Genomic DNA, 27866 nt, shown 5'->3' on the forward strand with positions numbered 1-27866 from the left:
AGCTGTGACTAGCCCAAGGTCACCCAGCTGGCGTGTGTGGGAGGCATGGTCTCTTGCTGTCTGGATAGTTTGAGGGGCCGGTGGCAGCCATACTCAGAGGCCTGTGGCTTCCCACCTCAGCCTTTGTTTTCTTTGTCCCTGCCCAACCAACCCCTCTCTCAGAGCTGCTCCCTGGCTTGGCTATGCTGTGGAGCTGGAGGGTTTGTGGCAGGAATATAATTACCCGCTTTATAAAATGGATTCTTAACTGTTCAGTGGAGGAGCAGAGCCGAGTGGAAGAGGGCTTGTGGAGGGGCAGGCTCTGGCTGCCTCTTGAACCGTGGGGGTCTCTCTCAAGGCCCCTCAGAGGGGAAAGGGCAGGCTGGCTGCTGATGCTTCAACACAACAGAGTGGGAACCTTATCCAAAGAGGATCTCCTTGCTCACAAAGGCCTGCAGCCACATCCTGAACATGACTGGGGCCTCTGGCCTCGATGAAGGACCCTCTCAAGAAACTAATGGGTATGGATGTTGTACAAGAAATATAAACAGAACGGGATGCTGCTCACACCGTGGCATGCAAGAAAGTAACTGCAAAAATAGGGAAGAAATACCTGGAGGTGTAGCTTAATTATCTTTGGCATTCCTATTCGGTGGTGTACACATTTTGGAGACAAGTGTTCAAAATACGAAAAGAAATATTTGCAAATTTGCTCTGTTCTTTGCATCCGTTAAACTGTTTGGGATTGGGGGGGGGGGTTTAACCAAGAGGCAGAGAAAGGATATTTCTCTGTGTGGCGTAGTGGTTAAGAGCAGGTGCATTCTAATCTGGAGGAACCGGGTTTGATTCCCTGCTCTGCCGCTTGAGCTGCGGAGGCTTCTCTGGGGAATTCAGATTAGCCTGTGCGCTCCCACACACGCCAGCTGGGTGACCTTGGGCTAGTCACAGCTTCTCGGAGCTCTCCCAGCCCCACCCACCTCACAGGGTGTTTGTTGTGGCGGGCGGGGGAAGGGCAAGGAGATTGTAAGCCCTCAAAACTGTAGCCTCCCTCTCCTATTAGCTCCCATTGGAAACAATGGGGGATGGGGGACCCCCTTTGGGAGTCCATAACTTTGGACACCTTGAACCAAAGGGGGGGGGGGTAGCATCAGGACAGTCTCCTGATGATATGCTGAAATTCTGGTGCTGATATGTCTAAAAATGCACCCGATGCAGGCACCAATGTCCTGGTGCAAAAAATTTTTTTGGTCATGGTGGAGTGGCCGCCCATGTGGGGGTGGGGTGGGGAGGGACCCAATTCAGGTTTTGCCCAGGGCTCCAATTTGCCTCATTACGCCCCTGAACGGGAGGCTGTGCTTTGATCCACAAGGGAGGAGGATGCCCCTCCCACCCCGCTGCCAGCCTCCGCCCCATGGAAAGGAAAGCCACAGAGCCCGCACTCCTAGAGCGGCCGCCCGCGAAGGGGGCGGGACGCCATTCCCTTCCTTCCCGGCTTCTGGATATGGAGAAGCGCCCTTTGCAGCCCCTTTGGAGTGAGTGGCGGGAGGGGTGGGGTGGGGGGAGCTGGGAAGGGGGGGGGGATCAGGCGGCCCCGATCCAGGAAAGGCGCCCCACTGCAAAGGCTGCGAGGAGGGATGCTCCCTCTTCCCCCTCCTCTCTGCACAAGGAGGGGGGATGAGATGCAGAGGAAAGGCGGCGGGAAGAGGGGGCTGGAGTGGGGGGAGGGGTTGCTTAGGGTCAGACCCCCCCCCCGGGGCTACTCTTAGGGGCCAGCGGGAGGAAGGATGTTGCCTCTCCAGGGAGGGGAAGAAGCCGTGGGGACCCCCCAGTCCTGGCTTTCCTCTGGGGCACTCAGTGCACGTGCAAATGAGGGGCATTCAGAGAGTCTCCACCCCCACATCCAGAAGGGCAGAGCCACGAGCTGGGGGGGGGGGGGCAAAATGGGGTCGGCCATCTGGGGCTGAAGACCTCGCAGTGAGGAGGGGTGGGGGGGGAGGGTGCAGTGCAGGGCCAGGATCTTCTCTAGGCAAAGCCCAAAGTATAGAGAAAGGAATGGGGGAAGCAATGAATGGGGAGAAGAGCCCCCTCCCCCCCCACTTCACACAACTCTTCTTGATCCAGAGCCACTTTGTTCAAAGCAACCCCCCCCCCCCCAGAAGAGCCAGGGAATGCAGCCCTGCGAGAGACAGGAACAGGAGGGGGACCCTTTGGGCACTTTTGACTACAGAGGGGGGCTGATGGGTGAAGGCTGAGGAGGGGCAGGAGGTTTGGGGGAGGCCACCCCATTCCTTTGACCCCTCTACTTCTCGGCAGCCTGGTCCCAACAGACCTTTCCTTCCTTCCAGCTCAGGGTGCCAAGCAATGCAGCCGCCTCCTTTGCTCTTTGGGAAACTGAGGGAGAGACACCCCCCCCTCCCTGGTAAAATCCTGGTCCTTTGAGTTGCAGGTTGCCTTTCTTCTCCCCTGGGTGTGTGTGAAGTGGGGCTCGCTCCCGGTTCCCTCAGATTATGAATCAGCTTTCCATGTGCAGGGAATTTTCTGTGCTGCAAAGGAATGTTTTCAGTTGCCAGTTTCAGGGCTGGACTCTCCCACCTGCCCCCTTGAGCCAGGCAGGCAGTCCAGTTGTTTGCTCTTAGTGTGCAGCAACGGACATTATTTATACATTGATAATAAATATGGAGTGATCGAATGAAAAAATATTGAGGATCCATGGTTTGGAAACCCCCTCCCCTCCTCCCCTCCCTTGCATGCCACCCCTTCCCTCCCCCTCCCTCTGCCAGGGTGGGTGGGCCATGTCCAGATGCTGGGCCCCTTCCCCCCTCTATGGCACGAGGAAGTGCCCTAGATCCATATACGGTTGATTTTTGCAAGACGCTTTGTGGTTGTGAACATGACCTGTGATTTTATGATGAATTTGGTGTGATCTAACACAGAAGTCACAAGAAGCTGTGAGACTCCATGCCTTGGAATTATGTTTTCTTTCTTTTTTTAATACCTTTATTTATGAGATTTCATCAAACAATATTTTGCATAACACAAGAAAAACAATATACATAAATTGTGCATGTGACAAAAAAAACCCTATAACCAAACCCTATAATTTGTCATCGGCTATTCTAATTTCGCAATTGAATCAACATTGCGCCTGGATCACTTTCACTAATTGTTGAAACACTAAACACCCTAGTGACTTATACTGGAACAGACATACAAACATATAGACATATCGTGGACTTCCCCTTCGAGCCATACCCTTCTATTACTGGAGAGTCCTATATTACGTTGCTTTACCTTACTTCATTACTATACAATTCTTTCCCCTCTATTTTATCTCTACTGTTCGTCTTTTGCTCTCTTACTTACTAACAGCTATAATTTATATTTATTCTGTCTTGTTTATTCTTACAGCTTATATCTACCTCTGATGAAATTTTTCCAAGGTGTCCATTTCTTTATTTCTTTGTTCTCTTTTTTTGAAACTTTGCAGGTATTTTGTTGTTTTATATTGTCTATTTGAACAAATTCTGGTACCTTGTGGATCCATTCTTCAACAGTTGGTATTGATGTGGTTTTCCATTTAGCTGCTAAAAGTAATCTGGCCATTGATGTCGGGTACGAAAAGAGACATAAATAACTTTTTGACCATTTCACATTAGCAAATACTGGACTCAACAAATACGTTTCTGTTGTGTGTGTTTTTTAATTTTGTCTTGAATATTTTTTTCCATTATCTTGTGAATTTTTGACCCAAACTTTTTGATCTTTTTACATGACCACCAACAGTGTACAAACGAGCCGATCTTTTCTTCACATTTCCAACACGTGGATGAATGTCCTGTGTAGATTTTTCCTAACTTTTGAGGGGGTCAAATACCATCTGTAGAAAAGTTTTCGTACCATTGCAGCCCCATGAAGCAATGAATGCCTGATTTTTGTGGGGCTGCCTGTAGACTCAGACATGATCTACACAGGATGGGAATGGCTTTCTCTTGTGGTGTTCTTTTGTGAAAATCTTATGATTTCATCAGGATCCCTTTAAATTCCTCTTCATCCAACTTTTCCCCAGTCCCCTTTTGTACCCAACTTCAACCCAAATACAGCATTTTTATAATCTTTTTGTCCAATTCCTCTATGTTGGGCCCCTAAATAGGCTGTCTGTTGGGGGTGGGGGGAGGGTAGATATGTATGCAGAAGAGTTTGGGAACTGGAAGAAAAGTATCTCTCCACCCCCCTCCCACCACAAAACCACCCCAGCCTGAGGATGCTTCTCACCTTCCAGGAGCCATGGAAGATACAAATCGATGGAGCATTATTTAAGGGGAAGGGAGAAAAGGCAAAATATGAAGGGGCACGGAGACACTGGGCACCCCCTGACCCTAACAGCCCTCCCCCAATCCAGGGCTTCATGAGCTTTTCCAGGCTCTTCCCCTTGGTCTCCAAATCAGCTCTGCCAAATTATTGGTTTTCAGGATCTCCTCCTAAAAAGACTGGCTTCCCTCCCCCCCCCCCCCTTTGCCACAAAGGATGCTTTGTGGCAATGGGGGCAGAGACCCTTACTGTCCTTCTGTCACCCTTACTCTGGAGTGAGGCGGGGGCTAAAGGTTTGGGGTGCTCCATAGGAGGAAAAAAAGGCACAGTCTTCCAGAGTGATTGAAGGGCCTGAAGCTGCCAGTCACTTAGATCAGAAGGACTCCAGCTTTTAACTTGTGGGCTTTCTGGACTGGGTGATAGACCTTTTTCCTAACGTTTTGCCTGAATCTGTGCCTGGCATATTCAGAGATGTATCACAGAGGGAAGTGTGTTATACTTCTCTCCTCTGAAGATGCCACCCGCTGATGCAAGCGAAACGTTAGGAAAAAGATCTTCCAGATGACGGCCACACAGCCCGGAAAGCCAAAAAAAAACCCAGTTGAGTCCAGCCATGAAAGTCTTTGACAGTACATTATTTATTTATATTTGTTTATTTGATTTGATTTCTATTATATGACTATACATTAACATTACGTGTCTGAGAATTTCTTACATTGGTTATTGAAAACGACGATTGTGTTTATATTATTAATTGGCTATTGATCTGTAGGGTGACATTGTGATTGTTTGTTATATGACTCTTCTCAGAGTGATTAGAGGGCCCTTAAGCGGCTGATTGCTGACCTCAGACACACTCCAGCCTTTTAATGAAGCTGCCCATTGATATTCGAGAGCTACAAGAAACTCCTGAAAAGAAAGAACAGACGACATACCAAGGAACAACAGAACTGCAAGTCTGTTCATCTTTGTGGGACTGGCTTGGCAGAAGAAAGAAAACAGGCCCAAACTGGTACGTGTCAATTCTTGTTTTACATACTTCATACTCAAAGTACTTTGCTTTATGAACAGCATCAACAACAAGTTTGGTTGTGGTGGGCTTTCCGGGCTGTGTGGCCGTGGTCTGGCAGATCTTGTTCCTAACATTTTGCCTGCATCTGTGGCTGGCATCTTCAGAGGTGTATCACAGAGGGAAATGTGTTACACACTGTGTCCACACTGGACACAGTGTATCACACACTTCTCTCTGTGATACTGGACACAGTGTGTAATACATTTGTGATACACCTCTGAAGATGCCAGCCACAGTTGCTGGCGAAATGTTAGGAACAGGATCCAGCAGACCACGGCCACACAGCTTGGAAAACCCACAACAACCACTTGAGTCCGGTCACGAAAGACTTCGACCACAAAAAGTTTGATTGTCATTTTCATAAACCCACATGTTGCAAGGTGAAATCACACAAAAGATGTGAACTTCCTCAGTTTTTTAATGAAAATGTTTATTTGATACACTCTTTGAAGGAAATGGAAGTTACACTTTGTTTGGAGTGACCTTAGAGTTGTCGAGCTGCACATGGTGGGACACAATTTATTGCACACACCCCCATTCTGCATGGGAGTTGCCACCTTCTGATCTTCAGGTATAATCAATGATTTCAGAGGTGCCCTTTCTTAGACCCCAACCTGAAAATAGTCATTTTATTTATCCACAAAAGCCTCTGAGGGCAGAGAAGTCAGCTAAGCCTAGATCCTGAGCCTGCCATTCTGTGGGTAAAAGTGACCCCAAGAAAGTCCAGTAAGAGGGTTGCAGAGTTCCACGTGGGGCCTGGAGTTCTCCTGGAATTACGGCTGATTTCCAGACTCCAGAGGTCAGTTCTGAAACATGTTTCCAGGGTTCACACAGCCCAGCATGACCACCAGCATCCATGGAAACACCCCTGATGCCCTCCAATCATCGTTCAAGGTGGCTCCCCTGTGACAGGAAGAGAGAGGCGGAGCCTGCTGGTGAGGCCACACCTCCTGGTATCAGCCTCCTGCCCAGAAGGCCCAGTTCTCCCTCCGGCACTGGGGTTTGAGTGGGAGGAGCATCTTTTTGCCAGGCAAGTGAGTGACAGACCCCCAAGCAACACAACAGAGAGAAACACGAGGGCGCAGTCACAGGAGGCCTGAGCACAGGTCCTAGTAAGGCCGTAGTGAGTATTTTGGCTGATGCTCCCCCTCATCTAGCAGCTCCCTTTCGTGGCCTTGCCAATATCCAGGTAGGATGTTGCCCTTATATAAAGCCATGGTGCGACCGCACTTGGAGTACCGTGTTCAGTTCTGGTCGCCACATCTCAAAAAGGATATCGAAGAGATAGAAAAAGTGCAGAGAAGGGCAACGAGGATGATTGAGGGACTGGAGCACCTTGCCTATGAGGAGAGGCTGCAGCGTTTGGGACTCTTTAGTTTGGAGAGGAGATGTCTGAGGGGGGATATGATTGAAGTCTATAAAATTATGCATGGGGTAGAAAATGTTGACAGAGAGAAATTTCTCTCTCTTTCTCACAATACTAGAACCAGGGGGCATCCATTGAAAATGCTGGGGGGAAGAATTAGGACTAATAAAAGGAAACACTTCTTCACACAACGTGTGATTGGTGTTTGGAATATGCTGCCACAGGAGGTGGTGATGGCCACTAACCTGGATAGCTTTAAAAGGGGCTTGGACAGATTTATGGAGGAGAAGTTGATTTATGGCTACCAATCTTGATCCTCTTTGATCTGAGATTGCAAATGCCTTAACAGTCCAGGTGCTCGGGAGCAACAGCCACAGAAGGCCATTGCTTTCACATCCTGCACGTGAGCTCCCAAAGGCACCTGGTGGGCCACTGCGAGTAGCAGAGAGCTGGACTAGATGGACTCTGGTCTGATCCAGCAGGCTAGTTCTTATGTTCTTATGATCTGGAGATAGCCTGGGATTACAATGGATTAGTTTCCACAGAGAAAGTAGCCTTTGGGAGGTGGACTCGAAGCCTTTATCCCCTGCCCTCCCCTCGTTCCATCCCAAATGTCCAGTAATTTCCCAACCTGAAGTATGTATTCAGATGGGTTCTTTGCCGCCTTACCTCCTGTCCATCCCAGCAGCCGTTGCACCCCACTCCCCATACAAACCACACTCCCGGCAAAATCCTACTCTGTGTCAGATTTACATGTGTCCTGTGGTAGCAGGAGACCACCTTGGAATTGGGTGGGCATCCTGACACACCCCAAAGCTCCTAGGACAGGCCCCAAACCTAAAGTAAAGTAACATTTCTAAAGAGCCAGAAATACAAGCCCCAAGAAGCGCTTCTGTTTTGATCCATTGTACATCAACATCACATTTCTCTTTTGTTTTGCTTTGTCTCTCTGCCGCATATCTGCCCAGAAGAAGCCTTTTTTCATAGCCAACTGAGAAAGGCATCTTTTCAGAGTCGAAGGCTACCGAGTAGAAGAAGGAGATGGGAGAACAGGACCCAGAAGGAGTGGGACCCTGCAAGAGAGCAACGAATGGCCCCTGTCCCATGCAAGCTGGGAGTGGTGTTGAATTCTGGGAGAGAGCCGTGCCGGAGATCTGGAATCAAGAGCCCCTGAACACGGAAGTACTTTGCCGACACTTCCGGCAGTTCCGTTACCATGATGCTGATGGGCCCCGGGAAGTTTGCAGCCAGCTGCATGGACTGTGCAACCGCTGGCTGAAGCCAGAGAGGCACTCCAAGAAGCAGATCCTGGACCTGTTGATCCTGGAGCATTTCCTGGCCATCCTGCCCCGAGAAATGCAGCGCTGGGTGAGAGGATGCTGTCCGGAGAGCAGTTCCCAAGCGGTGGCCCTGGCAGAGGGCTTCCTCCTGAGTCAAGCCGAGGAGAAGAGGCAGGCAGAGCAGGTGAGGCCTTTTCTTTCCACTTCTCCTAGGAAATTTCTCATCCCTCCAGATAATTCCCCAGGGCTGAAGGAAAACCCTGCTAGGTCTCCTAATAGATAGGGGCAGAGTCTGGGAGTGGGGCAGGATGCGTTCCTCAGTGTCTTCCATTCCGTCTCTTACCTGTCTCCCTCACTGCTCCTTCAGAGGTGGGGTCCATCCGTGAAGATGGAAAGGAAGTTCTCCGAGAGGGAAAGAGCTCCGCTGGAGGAAGGGCAACCTGCCCATGACCAGGAACGTGCCCAAAATGCCCTCTCACGCGGTAAGGACTCCTTGTTCCAGGACGGGATTGGATCACCCAGTGAATTTGATGGGTATAGAGTTCTGGTCAGGAAAAAAGTGAAATGCTTCTTCACACAACTTGTGACACTCATTGTTCAGCAGTTGTGATGCCCATAAAAATCCTAGAAGCAGTTCCACACATAATGTGAAGAAATGGCTCCTTCCCCCACCCCCTCTTTCTTCTTCAAGCAGGGGTCATAGACTTGGAGGACTTAAAAACACTAGAAGGGTATCAGGAAGGACTACCTGACCCAGGGGAAAAGATATCTTGATCCTGCCTCACCAGGTCAAAAGAGGGTGGGGCCTAGGAACTGATAAATTGCTGGGAACAGAGAGGAAAGGTCTCTTCTAGCTCAGCCATTGAAGGAACCAGATGCTCTGGAGAGATCAGCCATTTTGGAACCATGTGCTCGCCCAGGTAACGGGACCTCTATGAGGATTGTCACCTTCTAAGTTTAAGAGCCTGCCCTTTTTCTAACAACAGTATGTTTAGAATAGGGGATGGAGGATTTGCGTTTATATCTCTTTTGTTTTGGAACCCCTAGCTCAATCTGGTGCAGTGCTGAAACAGACTGGTAACCATTTTATTTTTAACAAATACTTTTAAACCTTAGATGCTGGAAACAGTTCAACATACCACAAATGCCTCCACCGTCTTGGATGCACTAAATCGGAGGGCTCCAGGAGGAAAGCTGGCAATTGGGAAGCCACTGCTCCACCAGGGCCTCCGATCTGCCCTGTGGAACCCAGGAGAGGGGAGACAGAGGCTAGGCCTCAGAGTTCCCCTGTGGAACCCAGGAGAGGGGAGACAGAGGCTAGGCCTCAGAGTTCCCCTGTGGAACCCAGGAGAGGGGAGACAGAGGCTAGGCCTCAGAGTTCCCCTGTGGAACCCAGGAGAGGGGAGACAGAGGCTAGGCCTCAGAGTTCCCCTGTGGAACCCAGGAGAGGGGAGACAGAGGCTAGGCCTCCGATCTGCCCTGTGGAACCCAGGAGAGGGGAGACAGAGGCTAGGCCTTAGAGTTGCAAAGGAGGCTGGGGAGCCCTGAGCGTCCCTAGCAGGAAGTTCCTCAGACAATGTATTGTCGAAGGCTTTCACGGCCGGAATCACTGGGGTGCTGTGTGGTTTCCTGGGCTGTATGGCCGTGTTCTAGCAGCATTCTCTCCTGACGTTTCGCCTGCATCTGTGGCTGGCATCTTCAGAGGTGTATCACAAAGGGAAATCTGTTACACACTGTGTCTCAGAGAATCACAGAGCTGGAAGAGACCTCAACGGTCACCTAGACCAACACAGCTTGCGCAATGCAGATCGATGCTCGTATGCTCTCAGGATAACCCACAGATGCCAGCCAGATCCTCCGAAGATGCCAGCCACAGATGCAGGCGAAACGTCAGGAGAGAATGCTGCTAGAACACGGCCATACAGCCCGAGAAACCACACAGCACCCCAGTGATTCCGGCCACAAAAGCCTTCGTCAATACAAGGGAGGGAACACTTTGCAGAAGCCTGAATCTATGACATCTTCGTTCCAAGAAGCCCTGTCCAGGAAAAGTTGGCAACCCCTGGTAGAGGCTTAGGAATGGGCAAAGCGGGCCTGTTCCACCACACGTGGGTTACAATATTCACATATTGATGGGTAGAGAGTTCTGGTCGGGAAAAAAGTGAAATGATTCTTCACACAACTTGTGACACTCATTGTTCAGCAGGTGTGACGCCCACACATGGGTTACAATATTCAGATCGCTACTTTTTAAATTAGAGGCACTCAAGATTGGTCAGAAGAACCTCAGCCAAGCTCTTCAGTTTTGTGAATAAGCAGAGCCTCTCTCGCAACTTACCAGAAAGTTTTACAGATCTTTTTGAGTGTACATAGGGCAAGGTTTCACAGTTATGGGAACGGAGGTGCATGAAGAACGATTCACGCAGCAAACAGAATAGGAAGTGGAAGCTAATACTTTTTCTTCCATTTTTCCCTCCCTCACAGGCCAGGAAGAGAGAGTGTTGATCCCTTCTCTTTGCGGAGGTGTGAAAACAGCAGCTGCACCTCCGGCCCAGGTAGGAGAGATGAGCAGGAGACAGCCTGGTTCCCCCTCCCTTTCCCAGGCAAGCTTTTCTCCTGCCGTTGGTGCTGAGGGGCAAGAGGCTGTAAATGCCACTCCTGATACATAATCTGAGCTCTCCATAATGCAGCCTCCCAGAGTCCCCCTTTCAGCATCCTGTCTCTGCCTGATATGACCTCTGACCAGGGAATCTGCTTTTTCTTCCAGTCTCTGGTTTCCTTTGGGGAGGTGGCCGTGTATTTCGGAGAGGCAGAATGGGCATTACTGGATCCAGACCAAAGAGCTCTCTACGAGGGCGTCATGCAGGACAACTACGAGAGTGTGGCCTCTCTGGGTAAGGAACTTTCATAGGTGCACATTTCTGCCTTTGGGATGAGGCATGAATCAAAACGTTGAACAGCAATACGTTGGGTTGAGGCCTGTTCCATTACGTGCTCCCTTTGGCAGGCCTCGAGGTGGCCAAGTAGAGCAACCCAAATCACCTGGTTTTCCTAGGGCAACAGAGGGCAGTGTTGTGTCCGTCACCCAAGCCAGAGAGTGTATCCTGGTTGTAAGGCCAATGGGGGACTCCGTGGCCCTCAGGGAGACTCCGAAAGGAGCCACATCCCAATTTCTCAGTGGACAACCATAAGAAAACACTTATCCTCCATATGGGGTGATGCCCTCTGACTGTGGTCTGAGAGTGGCGAAAAGGGTCTAATTCCTGCCTTCTTCACATGAGCTTGGCCCAGTCCCAGTTCTCTCAGAACTCTCTCAGCCTCATCTACCTCACATGCTGCCTGTTGTGGGAAGGGAAAGGAATATGATTTGTAAGCTACTTTGAGGCTCATTAGGGTTAAGAAAAATAGGGTATAAAATCTTCTCTTCTACTTGTCCTCTTTCATCCTCCATAACAGATTGAAAAGAGCTGTGTGGCAAGTCACATGTGACTGGTCGAGGAAGGATTCCTTGCCGTTTTGCCCGGTGGGATCAGGTGTGACCAGCAGCTCAGTTGTGAGGAAAGAAGTTCTGATGAAGGAAACATTCGCCCATAAATGAGCAATCCCTGATGGGTGGGTTGGCTTCTTGCCTAGTGCTGATTGGACCTTTTTCTTTCTTCCAGCAGAGGAAGTAGAGGAAATAGTTGAAGGATTCCAGGGATTCTCTGTGGAGAAAGCCAAGGATCAGGATTCCAAAGGAAAGTCTGAAGATGAAGACAGGTCACAGAGTCAGGAGGGAAGTCACACAGACCAGAGAAGGGATAACCCCATTCTGTCCCAAGGAGGAGGTTTTTGTGAAGTCCCAGTCCAAGAAGCAAGATCAACCTCAACAGACAAGAATGAGGGCATCCATGTTAACCAGAGAATCCTCTCCAGGCAAAATGAACATGAAAACATGGCCTTTGGAAAGACCTTCAGTAAGAACATCAGTCTTATTTTCGAGAGGCAAATTTCATCTGGAGAGAAACTGTATGATAGCATAAAGTGCAGAAAGACCTTCAGTCAGAAATCAGCCCTTCCTTCACATCTAAAAATTCACCCAGGTGAGGAAGCGTATAAATCGTTAGTTTGCAAATCAAGCCATTCTGATGCAGCAGGTTTTCATGTCTTTTAAAATTGTATATTAATTTACACTTTAATGTACAGCAGCAAAAAAGCCACTGAACTGTTTTGTCTGTGGATGGAACTTTAAGGAAAGATCAGATTTCCTTATGTGGGTGCTAACTGGATCTCTCTTTTTTATTCCAGCATGGGATGAGCAGTGGACTGAAGGCAATGACCAAGTGCACGAGCTATTGCCAGAGGAAGAGAAGAATGGAGATTTGAAAGGAAAATTCTGGAATCAAGGCAAACCGGAAAAGCAGACAGGAAGTCACATGCCTGAGAAGAGGGATGAATATATTCCTGGCCCAGGACGGGATTGCCATGAAGTAATCCACGCAGTAGAGGAAACATATAAGTGCCTGGAATGCAGAATGAACTTCTCAGCTCTCAGCCAGTATGAAATCCATTTGCAAACACACAGTGGAAAGAAGAAACATCAATGTTTGGGTTGTGGCATGACTTTCCTTAGCAGAGCAAAGCTCCTATGGCATCAAAGAAAACATCAAAGAGAGAAACCTTATAGTTCCTCAGACTTTGGCAAGAGCTTGTCACAAAAATCAGATTTTCTTCAACACCAAAGGACTCATTCAGGAAAGAGGGCATTAATCTGCTTAGATAGGAAAAAGACCTTTTCTGGTAGTAGAAAGGGTAATGTACATATTCCAAAACACAGCATAATGAGAGTACAAATATGCTTCATCTGTGGAAAGTTGTTCAGCTGCAGATCAAAGCTCCTTGTGCACCAAAGAACCCACACAGGAGACAAACCTTTTGAATGCAGAGTGTGTTCAAAGAGATTCAGTCAGAGTTTGCATCTTCAACAGCATCAAAGAACGCACACAAATGAAAGACCTTTTGAATGCCCAGAATGTGGAAAAAGATTCAGTCATAATAGCAGTCTTCAACGGCATCAAAGAACTCACACAAATGAGAGACCTTTTGAATGCCCAGAGTGTGGAAAGAGATTCAGTCAGAGTAGCAATCTTCAGCAGCATCAAAGAACCCACACAGGAGACAAACCTTTTGAATGCCCAGAGTGTGGAAAGAGATTCAGTCAGAGTAGCAATCTTCAACAGCACCAAAGAACCCACACAGGAGACAAACCTTTTGAATGCAGAGAGTGCTCAAAGAGATTCAGTCAGAGTTTGTATCTTCAACAGCATCAAAGAACTCACAGAAATGAGAGATCTTTTGAATGCTCAGAGTGTGGAAAGAGATTCAAAGAAATTGGCACTCTTAAACAGCATCATAGAACTCACACAAATGAGAGACCTTTTGAATGCTTAGAGTGTGGGAAAAGATTCAGTCGGAGTAGCAGTCTTCAACAGCATCAAAGAACTCACACAAATGAGAGACCTTTTGAATGCTCAGAGTGCGGAAAGAGATTCAAAGAAAGTAACACTCTTAAACAGCATCAAAGAACTCATGCAGGGGAGAAACCTTTTGAATGTTCAGAGTGTGGAAAAAGATTCAGTCGGAGTAGCAGTCTTCAACAGCATCAAAGAACTCACACAAATGAGAGACCTTTTGAATGCTCGGAGTGTGGAAAGAGATTTAAAGAAAGTGGCACTCTTCAACGGCATCAAAGAACTCACACAAACGAGAGACCTTTTGGATGCTCAGAGTGTGGAAAGAGATTTAGTCAGAGTAGCGCTCTTCAGCGGCATCAAAGAACTCACAGAAATGAGAGACCATTTGAATGCTCAGAGTGTGGAAAGAGATTTGGTCAGAATAGTGCTCTTCAGCGGCATCAAAGAACTCACACAAATGAGAGGCCTTTTGAATGCTCACAGTGTGGAAAGAGATTCAATGAACGTGACACTCTTCAACAGCATCAAAGAACTCACACAAATGAGAGACCTTTTGTATGCTTAGAGTGTGGAAAGAGATTCAATCAGAGTGGCCATCTTCAACAGCATCAAAGAACTCACACAAATGAGAGACCTTTTGAATGTTTAGAGTGTGGAAAGAGATTCAAAGAAAGTGGCACTCTTAAGCAGCATCAAAAAACTCACAGAAATGAGAGACCTTTTGAAAGCTCAGAGTGGGAAAAGAGATTCAGTCATAGAGGCAATCTTTGAACAGGAAAAGAAGGTTATAGAGAAACACTGCACACTTGTACTGCTGTATGTGAATGTAAACGCAAAGTAGAAGTCTTCAGAGTAGCACTCTTCAACAGCATCAAAGGACTCACACAAATGAGAGAACCTTTTGAATGCACAGAGTGTGGAATGAGATTCAGATATAGTGCCAATCTTCAATAGTATCAAAGAACTCACAAATGAGAGACCTTTTTCATGCTCAGTGTGGAAAAAGATTCAGTCAGAGTAGCAGTCCAATAGCATCAAAGAACTCACACAAACGAGAGATCTTTTGAATGCTCAGGGTGTGGAAAAAGATTCAATCACAGTAACACTTTTCAAAATCATCAAAGAACACACAAATGAAAAACCTTTTGAATGCCCAGAGTGTGGACAGAGATTCAGTCGGAGTGGCATTCTTCAACAGCATCAAAGAATTCACACAAATGAGAGATCTTTTGAATGCTAAAGTGTGTGAAAACAGATTCAGTCAGAGTAGCAATGTTCAATGGCATAAAACACCTCACACAAAAGAGACTTTTTGAATGATCTGAGATTGAAACAAAATCTCTTCAACAACATCAAAGAACACAGGCAAGAACCCTTATGTTTGCTTGGAATCTGGAAAGAGATTCAGTCAGCGGGACACTATTCAACCACATCAAAAGATCCACACACTAGAGAAACCTTTTGAGTGCTCAGAATATGGAAAGAGATTTAGCCTGACACCTAAGAACCCAGACACAGGAAAATCCTTTTCAGTGCTCAGTGTAAGGTCCCTGTCTCCTCCTCAGCTGAGGCACCCCAATTTGATCCCCCATCTTCTCCTGGTTGTTTTTGAAAAGCACCCAATTGAAATTCTGTTGTAGAATTTGCATATATTTGGGATTGGTATGAGAGAGCCCATCTGCCTACCATGGGCAAAGAACATTCCATCACAGAGGCAGGAGGTCACCAGGGCTTTTATGTACCACTTCCCCAGTTCCATGGCTTGTGAACAGCAATATATCTACTTCAAAAGTATTTCATCAAACCAAAGCAAGATCATTTCCAGTTAACAGGCAATCACCTCTAAGCCATCAAATCAGCCTTTACATCTGATCAACTCAGGCACATCTGATCAATTCAGGCATACTGGGTGCTATGAAAATCTGCCCATATGGGAATGTCAGGGCTCATATTCAACTCTTTGCACTGAATTTTGAAGGCAGTTCTTTAGACTGCTCAGTTGATTCAACTTTGATTTTTTTCAATCGATCATGATCTTGGTAAAGTCTGGTCCCATGTGAAACAATGGGGTTGTCCCCATAGAAGGGAAACACAGGTATGTGGAAGGTGTTTTCCAGGTTTCTCCCCATTACCTGGATACCCCTGCAACTTCTTTGCAGGAAACCCTCCTTCCCTCAAATCTCTCTCTCTCTTTCTCCCTGGTTGGACTTCTGCTCCATGAACTCTCAGCAATTCTCACCTTCTCACTCACCTTGGAACAAGAAATATTGTACTCACTCTATCCTGCCTCCCTCCCCCCTTCTTAGTTTTTGCAGGTGCACCTACGAGGACTTTGGGAATTAGCTCTTGTGTAGATTCTCTGCTATTTTACTTTCATTCTTTTTTGTATCCCATAAAATTAAAAGTGTGATCACTTCACCTTTTTTTGTAATTTTATTCTTGGATACCCCTTCTGAGATCTACCCTGGGATTCGTAGACTAGAAGAACTGGAGTTTGAAATGTGGATTTTGAATCTAAGATTAAAAAATTCTGAGGGTAACTGACATTTTTGTTGTGTGCATTTTGGGGCATGTACATCTAGTGAAAAACACATCTGTGCATTGAGGTATGATGCAGCTGCCTGACTGGGGAATACACAAAGCATAGAGTAACATACTGACACGTCAATGACACAACATAATTTGGAGGGAATTGTGGGGGGAAGGAGTAATTCAGTTATAAATTGAATAAACTGCAAGGTATCGTTGGACCCGCGTGTCTTAAACTGGGCTGGGACTTGAAAATGAACCACAGCTCTCACAGGTGGCATGCACTTCCAGAAAGAAAGAACAAAATTTACTTTGAGAAGGAAGGCTGAAAGACTTTGAGAAGTATGGAATAGAAAGAGAAAGTCGGAGAGGGTGAGAAAGACTGAGAAAAACGGAAGATTGAGAGAGTCCACAGGAAGAGGTGAACAGCACCCCTGCAAAATGCCCTTCCGGTTTCTGGTTGGGGGAGTCCCCAGCCCCTCCCCTCTGACTTAAGACACCTCACCTGGAAGAGGGAGGAACCCCTGACTGGTTTCCTCCAACGAGAAAGAAGCCATGGACAAAACCACTTGCCTCCCTGGCTAAACAGTTGGAGAGTGTGGGATAATAGAGGATTGGACTAGGATCTCAGAGACGCAGGCTCGAATCCCCACTTTGCAATGGAAACCTACTGGGTGAACATAGGCCAATCTCGGGGTTGATGTTTCATGATTAAAATGGAGATGTGGGGTAATATGTTATAAGCTGCTTTGGGTCTCCACTGGGCGGAAAATGGGTATATAAATAACTCAATTACATGTTCTTGAACTGTACGAATAGTCCTTGTAGCACCCCCACTTATAAAGATAATGGTCTTAGAAGAGTTTACAGCCTGTCGTCATTCTCAAATGGCATTAGAGAACAGCACTGCTTTAAACAGGGTGGAGTGAGAGATTTTAAAAATGCAAAAATTTGGAAGAAAATCAATGGTGGAAAAGGAGGAACTGGCGTTGAGATGCCGCATGACTGTTAAGCTTGGATGTTACGGGAGCTCACTGCAGCTCCTTCAGTCCCCACATAGTTATGTGCTGCATGATTCCGGTGGCAAATTCCTGCCTGTTATGCAGTAGGCAGCCACTTCTGGACGTGGCCTTAGTGGGCAGGAAAGGCACTCTTTACATGCTTAAAAAACTTACATAAAGTTGTGTAGCCATTACCCACCCCCTCCCACCCACATAACTGGCCACTGGCTTATTTCAATTAGACTAATGGATGAACAATTGGGAAAATAAGGGCCACTGGTTCATTTCAAGTTCTGATTCTTGTATGTGTGTCTGGGGTGTGTGTTTTACACCCTCTTTTCCAATTTGTCATTAATATGTTATTTGATGGGTTCCAACAATCAATGAAAGCTTTCAATTCTATTTCCCATTCCCAGATTAGAAACCACCTGCTCTTCCCCACTACACCATGCCACCATCAAAGGAAAAAGGGTAGCCTCAAACCATTTTAAATGGATGTTCTTTTAAAATGATTGTTTGGTGGAAACATTTTAAAAATGTCTTCAGTTGCCTGTAGGATCTCATGAAGACATTTCTCAGGCCTTTGTGCTGTCCCCAGACTCTCTCCTTGAGGACACTTTCTAAGCTCACCCTATTCCCCCCTTCCCTGTTCATTTTTTCATTTACTTTTGTTTGTTTTTTTAATGGGGGGGGTAATCTTTCATGTATTGAGCATACAAGGCACAGAGAACCACAGCACAAGGATGGGAAGCACTGGTTCTAGATCTAGTTCAAAAATGGGGAGGGGGAGTCATGTAATGATATCCATGGATCATTTCAAGAGGGTGAGTGCTGATATACGTCATGGCAAAAGGGGTGGGGATTTGAAATGTTTTAGAAACGTTTTAGGTGATTTGTGCAGAAAGGGAACTGCTGCCAAACCTCCAGCAATATCCCAGCCAAAGTCTGAACTCAAGAATGTCAATATTTCACTGACTTAATGGATCATTTTTAAACAATAGTCCTGATCCATTACTTTAGCGCAGGGATCCCTAAACCCCCATGCTGATCACCTTTGCTTTCCCTTGAAAAGGAGAATAAAAGTCGCACTTCGAGAACGTTCAGAAACTGCAGGGATTCTCTGATCTGAGAATGCAGAGAATTTTGAAGAGGGGAAAATGTGTGCGCAGCTGCGAATCCAACCTGAAGGGAATGTACGCTCGATGTGAAGGAGGCCCTGCTTAGTTCCGTCTATTAGATTTGTAGACTGCATGAGTCCCCTTGCTCTGAAACCAGCTGCTCCTATCCCTGTATTAATAATTCAGAGATTTATTTCTTAAACTTGTACCCCGCCCTCCCCCGAAAGGCTCAGGGCGGCAACAACAGTATAAAAACAATTTCCAACAAAAGCATAAGAACAGCATAATAAATAAAGCATAAAATTACCCAAATTCAGATGGCGACTTATAACACCCAATATGCCCCCCGGGAGGCCAGAAAATAGATGTTAAGACAGATAACCCGGCTGGCCCAAAAGCCCGGTGGAACAGCTCTGTCCTGCAGGCCCTGCAAAAACTACTCAGTTCCCGCACGGCCCTGATCTCAGTCGGGAGCATGTTCCACCAGGTAGGGGCCAGGACCGAAAAGGCCCTGGCCCTTGTTGAGGCCGGCCAGATAGTTTTTGGGCCAGGGACTTCCAGCAGGTTACCCTCCGAAGAACGGATCTGAAGTTGGCTCCATCTCAAAAAAAAAACCCCTTGGAATTAGTTTCTTCTCAACCACGAGGCTATCTATTTATCTACCCGGGGGGGGGGGGATTTCTCCACCCCCAATTTCCAACTCCCAAGGAACTGAAGAACAAGAGATAAAATGGCCTCTATGTATCAGGGGCATATCGATGGAAAACGGTGCCTAAGGCAAGCACTGAAAGCCGCTCTTCCCCTCCTCCCTGAAGCCTGGCCAGGTCCAGCATTAAACTGCATGTGCTTTGGCAGAGCCTGCATTTCAATGTTGGACCAGCGAGGCCATGTGAACTTCGTCCAGCCTGCAGTTTAAAGCAGGTCCGGCCAGGTTGAGCCCATCATGGAACTGTTGACTGTGCCTGGTTGGATCCATATTTCTACTGGAAGTCCACCTGAGGAGGAGGAAGAGGAAGAAGAGGACAAGGAGGGGTTTGGATTTATACCCCCGTTTTTCCTTCCTGTAAGGAGACTCAAGGTGACTTACAACCTCCTTTCTCTTCCTCTCCCCACAACAGACACCTTGTGAGGTAGGTGGGGCTATGAAAGTTCTGAGAGAACTGTGACTAACCCAAGGTCACCCAGCAGGAGTGTAGGAGTGCGGAAACACATCTGGATCATGAGAACATGAGAACAAGCCTGCTGGATCAGACCAGAGTCCATCTAGTCCAGCTCTCTGCTACTCGCAGTGGCCCACCAGGTGTCTTTGGGAGCTCGCGTTCAGGAGGTGAAAGCAATGGCCTTCTGCTGCTGCTGCTGCTCCTGAGCACCTGGTCTGCTAAGGCATTTGCAATCTCAGATCAAGGAGGATCAAGATTGGTAGCCAGAGATCGACTTCTCCTCCATAAATCTGTCCAAGCCCTTTTTAAAGCTATCCAGGTGAGTGGCCATCACCACCTCCTGTGGCAGCATATTCCAAACACCAATCACACGTTGCGTGAAGAAGTGTTTCCTTTTATTAGTCCTAATTCTTTCCCCCAGCATTTTCAATGAATGGCCCCTGGTTCTAGTATTGTGAGACAGAGAGAAAAATTTCTCTCTGTCAACATTTTCTACCCCATGCATAATTTTAAGAACATAAGAACATAAGAACAGCATAATAAATCACCAGATAAACCTCTGCCACTTAGGTGGAGGAGTGGGGAATCAAACCCGGCTCTCCAAATTGGAAAGCAGATTGGACAGCAAGCCCTTAGGCCCGTGGTGGCGAACCTTTGGCACTCCAGATGTTATAGACTACAATTCCCATCAGCCCCTGTAGCATATGCCCAATTGCTTAGAGGCTGATGGGGTGTAGTCCATAACATCTAGATTATAGGTCCTACCTAGGCTTGAATCAAGTTGAGCAGTCACTTCATCATAAGAGCGACCATAAAAGGGCCAATACACTTATGTCCTAGTTTTTTGAACTGATGTATGTGTCTGAGGTTGTTGATAGATAGGTAAACCATATCTCCCATTGTCAGGACAATGTGGTGGCGATGCTTATCTGCCTGTTTCTTTTGAGTGCCTTTGTCTTTCTGCAGTGCTCATAGGATGGGATCCCAGCCATCCACAATCTTCTGAATCCACTCCTGCAATTCAGGAGGATCGACACCAGGTTGACCCAAAAAGGGGAGGGGCTGGGCTGATCGTCCTGAGACAAAGATGTTTTTCCTGTGCTACTGTGCATCGCATTGTTGTAAAAATATTCCACATATGGTATTGAAAATTGATTGAAAACATTTTAGAAACATTTTAGGTTATTTGTGCAGAAAGGGCCACTGCTGCCAAACCTCCAGCAATATCCCAGCTACAGTCTCAACTCAAGAATATCAATATTTCACTGATGTAATCGATCATTTTTAAACAATGATCCTGATCCATTCCTTTAACACAAGGATCCCTAACCCCCCCCCCCCCCCGCTGATCCTCTTCACTTTCCCTGGAAAAGGAGAGGAAAAGTCACACTTTGAGAACTTTCAGAAACTGCAGGGATTCTCTGATCTGAGAGTGCAGAGAGTTTTGAAGAGGGGAAAATGTGTGCACAACAGAGAATCCAACCTGAAGGGAATGTACTCTCAAGGTGAAAGAGACCCTGCTTAGTTAGTTCTGTCTATTAGTCAGAATTGTAGCCTGCATGAGCTCCCTTGCTCTGAAACCAGCTGCTCTTATCCATGTATTATTAATTTAAAGTTGCCAGCATTGGGTTGGAAATAGCTGGAGATTTGGGAGTGGAGCTAGGAGAGGGCAGTGTTTGAGGAGGAGAGGGATCCCACCCAGAAAGTCCACTCCAAAGCACCCATTTTCTCATGAATAGATCTTTGTTGTCTGGAGATGAATGGTAAAAGCAGGGGATCTCTAGGACCCACCTGAAGGCTGGCAACCATATTGAACACCAGAATAGCCAGCCTCCAGGTGATCTCCCACTACTCTGCCTTATCTCCAGGTGATATTCCTGAGTGTGCCTTTGCTGATGTTCCTCCAGTAGCATGGACTGAGCCTCTTTCATTGTGACCCACCAACCTGTTAAACCAAAGTCTTTGGGTGGAAGCCAAGCATCCTCAGGAGCTTAATGAACAAGACAGTGGAGTTTTTTCCCCCCTTCTGCAGATGATTTATTTAGTACGTGGGTGTCAACAAACACCCATGCTTTGCTTTTTGGTGATCTCTGTCCTTCTTCCATCCAGTAAGGAAAAGTTGCCTCACCACAAAAATGCTCACCTCTGAAAGTGATGGATGTACCGGTAGATGTCTTCCAGGCTCTTGGAGAGAGGGTGAGAGAGAGGCCCTTTTCGCACAGACAGAATATTCACTTTCAATCCACTTTCACAATTGTTTGCAGGTGGATTTTGCCATTCCGCACAGTTGCAAAGTGCATTGAAAATGGATCAAAAGTGCACTAAGCGCATTATTCTGCATGTGCGGAAGGGGTCCAGAGAGAGAAAGTGAGAGAGAGAACGAACCTATGAAGCACACACACACACACAAAGCCTTTATTGGCATCATACAGTAAAACAATTTGTAACCAAAAACGTTTTACAACCAGAATAACATAGTTACAACTCAAATAACCATCATTTAATATAAAAATCTCCCTTAGCAGATGTGCCAATAATATCCAACAGAAACTTGGCAACTAATTCAGAAAAATCCTGATTTGATCCATCCAGGAAATACTTTATCCTTTGATCATCTGTCATATCTACATTAAAAGATGTAAACAATGGAGTCGATAACTTATACCTTAAAAGCATTCCCTATTTGGACGGTGGAAACATGATATGCTCTAGTGTTTCATACTTGTATGCTGTTGCAAGGGCATAATCTTTTACTACGATCTTTTGGTACATTTTTTTGGAATCGACCCTCGGAGTAGAGCAGATGGCAAAATATTATGAATCTTACTAAAGAGAATGCACGATCTCAATCTAAAATTAATCATATAAAGTAAATAATGAGACAGCTACAACCCTTTGCTTCAACTAATTGATGATTGATTTAGAAGGTGAGCAGAAGAGTTGAATTTGCTGCTATTAAAAGATCTTTGATGAAAATCCCATTCAAGGAGATTTTCTCTTTTAACAGAATTTTTTTGCCTCTAAATAAGATAACATTGATATTTCATCCATAGATATGCCAATTTCTAGTAATCTTATCAACTATTTTATCATGCCAGTTTGGAGAGTGTTAAGATTCCGAGAGAGCAGTAAGCATGTGAAACTACTTGCCTGGCTTGGAATGATGGTGGATTACAACAGTATATAGTTGCTCCATAATCAAGAAGCCAAGGTAGTTAAGGAACATAGGCCTAGATTCAATAAAACGTAAGGCTGCATAAGACAACAGTTAAGGAAACCCATAATCCCTATGCAGAAATTTAAGAGTGTAGGAGTGTTTAGACTGCGTGTTTTGGGCTAAGAAAAGGACTGGAAAGCCATAGAGTAGCTGCTTGGAACTACTTTTGCATTGAATGCCTTGATTACTGCTGGAATGTATTGGTGTCCTTTGGTGTAAAAGAAATTCGCTTTAAAAGCGTTTACAGTTGGAAGTGGCTTTTACTTTGATGCCGTTTTGACATGGGCTGTCCAAGAAAAGATTGCCGGATAAGTGAACAAAATACCCTAAGTATTTGTATTTCTTGACTTGTTCAATTTCTTTTTTGTCGCTACTTTCCCAGGGTTGTTTTTTCCATGATCTGGCAAACACCATAACTTTTGATTTATCAAAGTTAAGTTCCAGCTTGTTTAATTTACAGTAACTGTAGCATCTCTGTTCATTGAGGCACGTAACAGGCCTACCCTGAGTGTATGACATTATAATAGTATCATCTGCATAAAGAAGCGCCGGTAAAATGTGTATTTCCCAGTTTGGGGCTGTGTCCATCAATATCCCCAGAGTTCAGTGGTGAAGTCCCTATAGAAGTATGTATGTTAAACAAGATTGAGAACAATTATACACCCTGTTTCACCCTTACTGTTGCTTGCCAAGATGATTATTGAGTCAATGCCCTCTGGGTGCATTTTACCCGGCAAGAGGTGTTGGTGCAGTAGAAATTGCCTGATTAAAAAAAAACGATCTGAGGAATTCCGATGTTCAAATCCTCCATTTTCTTCCATGCTTAACAAGTCTCTAGATGAGTGAATCAAAGGCTTTTTAAAGTCTAAAAGCAACATAGAACTTGCCTGATACGATTGTTTTAACTGTTTTTTTGGGCAAGGATTGGGCCAGGACTATTGCGTGGTCATAGAAGTAGATTTTCCTTTGGAAAAAAACCTATTTGTTGGTAATCCTATGACCTCTTGCTCTTGAATCCACCTGTTTAGATTTAAGGTGGAGAAACACTTACAATATAATTTGCCCACTACAGAACAAACAGGCTGATGGAAGATAGTTAAACAGGGTCCCTGATAGAGTCACCTTGTTTATAGATTGGAACTAGTATGGCATTTTTTGAGCCATGTTTTTTGGTATTTTTCCTGTTGAATTTTACCTGGGTAGAAACAAAAGAAGACAGGAGTTATGACCACCAGCTTATGTTGGATTTAATCCAGTTCCAAGAAGTAATTAAATCAGGGCACTGGAGGTTGCCATATTTCAAGATCTTTTATTAGGAAATTTATCTCTTGAGGAGATACAAGTGACCCAGTGTGGGATGTTTTCTGGATTGATGTCTGCACTCGTTGGTCATGCTGCTATCATTAAATACTTGGTTAAAGTAGGCAAACCATGTTTCCGGAGAGATACAATATTGAGGGGCCTGTTTCAACAAGAGGGATTTACATTAACACATCTCCAAAATTGTTTAGGGTCGCTTTGGAATTCAAGGCCGAAATAGGCGATTCCCATTCATGCCTCTAGATTTTGTTGTGATTTTATCTTTATCAAGAAGTTATTTAGATTGTTTTTCAAGGATGTTAAATGGAATTTGTATAACCTGGGGTCCCTATTCTGTGGAATATCCTAGGTTATAAAGTAGCACTTATTTGTTTATTTATTTCTATAGATTTCTTTATCAAACCAGGTTCTTGGTCTGTTTTGAGGAGATGTTTACCTACTACTGATAAGTATGTGCAAAATGATTAAGTAATTTCCTGTTGTATTTGGTTATATAAGTTTTACACCCCCCTCAGAGAGGTGATTTAGCATTCATAATCATCCTGTTTATTTTGCTTGTATTGTAGGGGAGTGCAGAAAAATTGTCATTTTCATGATCAATAATACTTGACCAAAGTTATTTTCCTATGGAATCAACTTGACTTGTATTCAAATTTATCTCCGGCGAGGGAGAATAATAGTTAAGAGTAAGGATAATAGGGAGATGGTCACTTAAGAAATGAATTCCCAAGCTTCAAAATCCTCTCAATATGCTGGAGTAAACCTGGGGGGATCAAAAAATAATCCAATTACACTGCACCCTTGTTTAGAGACAAATGCTCAAAGATCCGTGGCATTTTAAATTTGTTTAGTCCCATTTAACCATATTTTATTTGTTACAAAGGGCCATTTTGCTAGATGGATACCTACAGCTAGGTTTGTAATCTTATCCCTCAGGTTTTCTCAGATGGGAAGTAAGTAACGTTTGGATAAGTTCTTGATCGAATCCTTCCATTAATAATAACTGTTAAGGAAAATTGATTACCCCCACTCTTGCATTGCATCCCTGCAATAATTATATTAGTATCTGGGAAGTTTCTTTCCAAGATTCTGTAAATGAGTCAATCAATCTACCCCAGTTTTTTTGTCCAAAGGTTGTTTTTTGTTGGTAGGAAGGTAGATATATATTCACTATCACATAAGGATGGAGGCCCAATTTAACCCAAGTTGCCCTATGAGCCTAATGGGGACGGAGCTATTAAGAGCTTTAGATTTAACAGATTGAGGAGATCAGGAGTAGAAGTAAATGCCTCCTGAAAAGCGGCCCAAGTTTTTGTCCCAGTTGTGGCTGGAAGGCAAAAGGCCTTGTATCCTGGAAAATGAATCATCTGTGAACACCAAGACTCCTGAATTAAAATAACTGCAAATCCTTTCAAGTAATCTTTAAAGAGCTTTGGCAATGTTCAACTTCTTATCCCACCCAGCCAATATTCCAAGAAATCATCGCTTTGCACGATTGGTGGGGGAATTATCAATCAGTCCTCTACCGGCATTGTTTCAATATTCATTTTCAAGATTTTTCACGCATCCATTTGCTGCTTCCCTAAGTGAGTTCCACAGATAAGGTCTTTAGTATTGTTTCCAACCAAGTCCTAGGAAATCTGAACATTGGGGAGCAGAGTTCTAGGAGTGATAGATGGCTGTTCTTCTACTTAAGGGATTTGTTGGCATTGTCAGCCGAATGGATGGGAATGCTGGCATAACAGGAATAAAGTCTACATTGCAGTAATAGTCCGTTGGAGTGCCTTGTAGATCCATGGGATTTAAGATAGTTTTATAAGTGAACTCTTCAGGAATCTTTTAACCCACTTTTGTATGATCATTCATCATGAAAAAATTAGAACCCTCTAATAAATCATTTTCTTAAAGAGAGAATTAGTCGTTGTCATCGTTTGGTACTTCTGAAACATTGGAATTTTTTAGCAGGAGCTGTAGATGGCTTGAGGACCACTTCTTCCAATTCTTTTGGCCCAAGATTTGCCAGGGGTCAATCAAGAGCATTGAGCCCTCTAATACGCCTTGTTACATTGCCTCGCCGAGTCCATCTCAACCTCCCTGTATGTACTTGGTGTGTTTCCAATGATATCCAAGGTTAGTTTCCTCAATTGATCCAGAGTGTGCCTACAGTCCTCCGCTCCGGTTAGGAAGTAAGCCACACACGTCCATAGCACGCGATTAATAAGGTAGTCTTGAGTATGTTTAATAATCAAACTCTCTTTAATTGCCTTTCTCCCCATCATTTCCCATATGATGTTGGACGATTTTGATCTACATTAGCCTGTTAGACTTTATGTTTCCATGAGTTGTTACTGGTTCTTCAATCCTAAGTTTTATACTTGGTGGCTTTAAAAATTCTATTACTCCTTCCTCCATCTGCTTCCAATTTATAGCAGTTAATTTCTGGCAGATTTCTTTTTGCGCAGGCGTTTGTTTCTTGTTTGCAGGCAGGTTGACATTAGTACTTGCCGCCTTCAAATCAATTTACATTCCTATAAGTGTCGCTTAAAAACTCTAGTAAAACAAAAGATCCATATTTTATTAGGCTGAAGATACCTGATTTCTGCAGCAATAGAGTTGAATTATCTCCTGTGTTTGTGAACTTTACTACTAACTGACGATAGTGTTTGCAGTCAGGAGAGAATCCTGTATTCCAAAACTGGCGCGGCTTGCTTAGGAATATGCAGCAGACTGCTAATAGAGTCTTTATTTGCCATAAATTTGATAGCCATTTATTGTAATTATGTCTGTGTTTTCCTATCCAGGATTGCTATTTGCAGGTCTTTTACTGAAGTACTAAAGACATATCTCTTTGAAGGGGGTGGTTTCCCTTTACAAAAGAGCTTCGTTTATCATTCCAAGAGGAGGCTAAACAAGTTATATAGTCTGTGATAACGTTGCAAAGATTTTTTTTTAATATGAGGTTTAAGGACTTTAAGAGAAGAGCCTCTCTTCTGCCATAAAGTTTCAGCAAGGAAGAAGAGTTTATCGGTTTCTCCCACATCTGAGGCCAGCTGGAATAATTCACTTTCTCATCTGAGTTTCCTTTCTGGACATGACCCCTGAGATTCAGAGGGAGCCGCTTGGCGTGATGTGTGTTACAACCAAATGATAGCTAGATTTGTTTATCTCCAGCCAAAGGGCTCAGCTTTGCTAGAGCATATCCGGGTTTAGATTCAGATCCAGAGCTGAGGGCCTCATATCTATTTACTAAAGGTATATATTGTCCACAGGAGGCTGTTTTCTAATAATGATTTACATCATTTGCCCAATAATGATCCAACTTGGTTTGTTTAGAAGCTTTTTTGACTCGGTTAGAAAGAGATAGGTTGGAGGGCCGGTGCCTGTGTGTCTTTACTAATTCCCATTTTGCTATCACTATGTTTTCAATTTTCAAGGTCAAGATGAATAAATATCTGTAGTTTGGAGTTGTGAGGGTTGTTAAAACATTGCAAATGAGAGAGTTTGTAACTTGAAACTTCTGTAGTTAAAAAGTTGAAGTAATAAAAGTAATAAAATTTATTTTAACTTCCTTCTTAAATCCTCAAAGTCCTTTAAAATAGAGTTTAAAAAAGTAAGAAAATATATATCCTCTTCTAATTTGTCTCCATTAAAATGTCATCATTAAAACAGTAGATAAGGAAGGCGGCAAGAGCTTTTACAGACGCGTGTTACTCACAGCTGCCGGAACCGGAACCTTTGGACACCTTTGAAGCCCGTGCTTCCTCCAATGAGCTCAGAGCAACAACTCTGCAAGGTAGGCGGAACTGAAAGAGAGAGCCCAACATTAATCAGTGAACTGCATTAGAGCAGAGATCTGAAGTTGGCTCCCTCTGGGGCTTTCCCCACTGACAGAGTTGTACTGGTTTCTACCTAGGTTCGCCTCAGTGAATCCCCACTGCCACCGAGCTCGACATTGTTTTGTCTCAGGCCCCCCCCCCCCCCTCAGAACTGCGACATCCTTATGAACTACACTTTTCTGCCAGAACAAGGTCGATACTGCTTCGAAGTGGGGAAGCATCGAAAC

At 45.1% G+C, this 27866-nt stretch overlaps 2 protein-coding genes across 5 annotated transcripts in view; both read left to right on the plus strand.

Moving 5' to 3' along the window:
- The first annotated feature begins 1425 nt into the window (after window positions 1–1425).
- On the plus strand, window positions 1426–16002 carry LOC125427061 (zinc finger protein 420-like). Of its 2 annotated transcripts, none has more exons than XM_048486048.1 (9): window positions 1426–1511; window positions 5098–5299; window positions 7694–8189; window positions 8373–8487; window positions 10490–10560; window positions 10773–10899; window positions 11668–12087; window positions 12293–14195; window positions 15374–16002. In XM_048486048.1, exons 3-9 carry the CDS (start codon window positions 7767–7769, stop codon window positions 15432–15434), a joined length of 3120 nt encoding a protein of 1039 aa, XP_048342005.1. In that variant the 5' UTR covers window positions 1426–1511; window positions 5098–5299; window positions 7694–7766; the 3' UTR covers window positions 15435–16002. The 2 variants fall into 2 exon arrangements, with proteins under 2 accessions (XP_048342005.1, XP_048342006.1); XM_048486049.1 differs by lacking the exon at window positions 15374–16002 and adding an exon at window positions 14352–14736 and having other exon boundaries at window positions 10490–10608; window positions 12293–14087.
- The window catches only part of LOC125427062 (zinc finger protein 883-like), a 53241-nt gene continuing 26868 nt past the window's right edge, over window positions 1494–27866 (plus strand). For all 3 annotated transcript variants that reach the window (XM_048486050.1, XM_048486054.1, XM_048486053.1), the window contains exon 1: window positions 1494–1511. The gene's annotated coding sequence lies outside the window, so the exon portion shown is untranslated. The remainder of the gene's footprint in view (window positions 1512–27866) is intronic.

The sequence above is a fragment of the Sphaerodactylus townsendi genome, linkage group LG02 (genome assembly GCF_021028975.2).
Source record: "Sphaerodactylus townsendi isolate TG3544 linkage group LG02, MPM_Stown_v2.3, whole genome shotgun sequence".
In the NCBI taxonomy this organism is placed as follows: domain Eukaryota; kingdom Metazoa; phylum Chordata; class Lepidosauria; order Squamata; family Sphaerodactylidae; genus Sphaerodactylus; species Sphaerodactylus townsendi.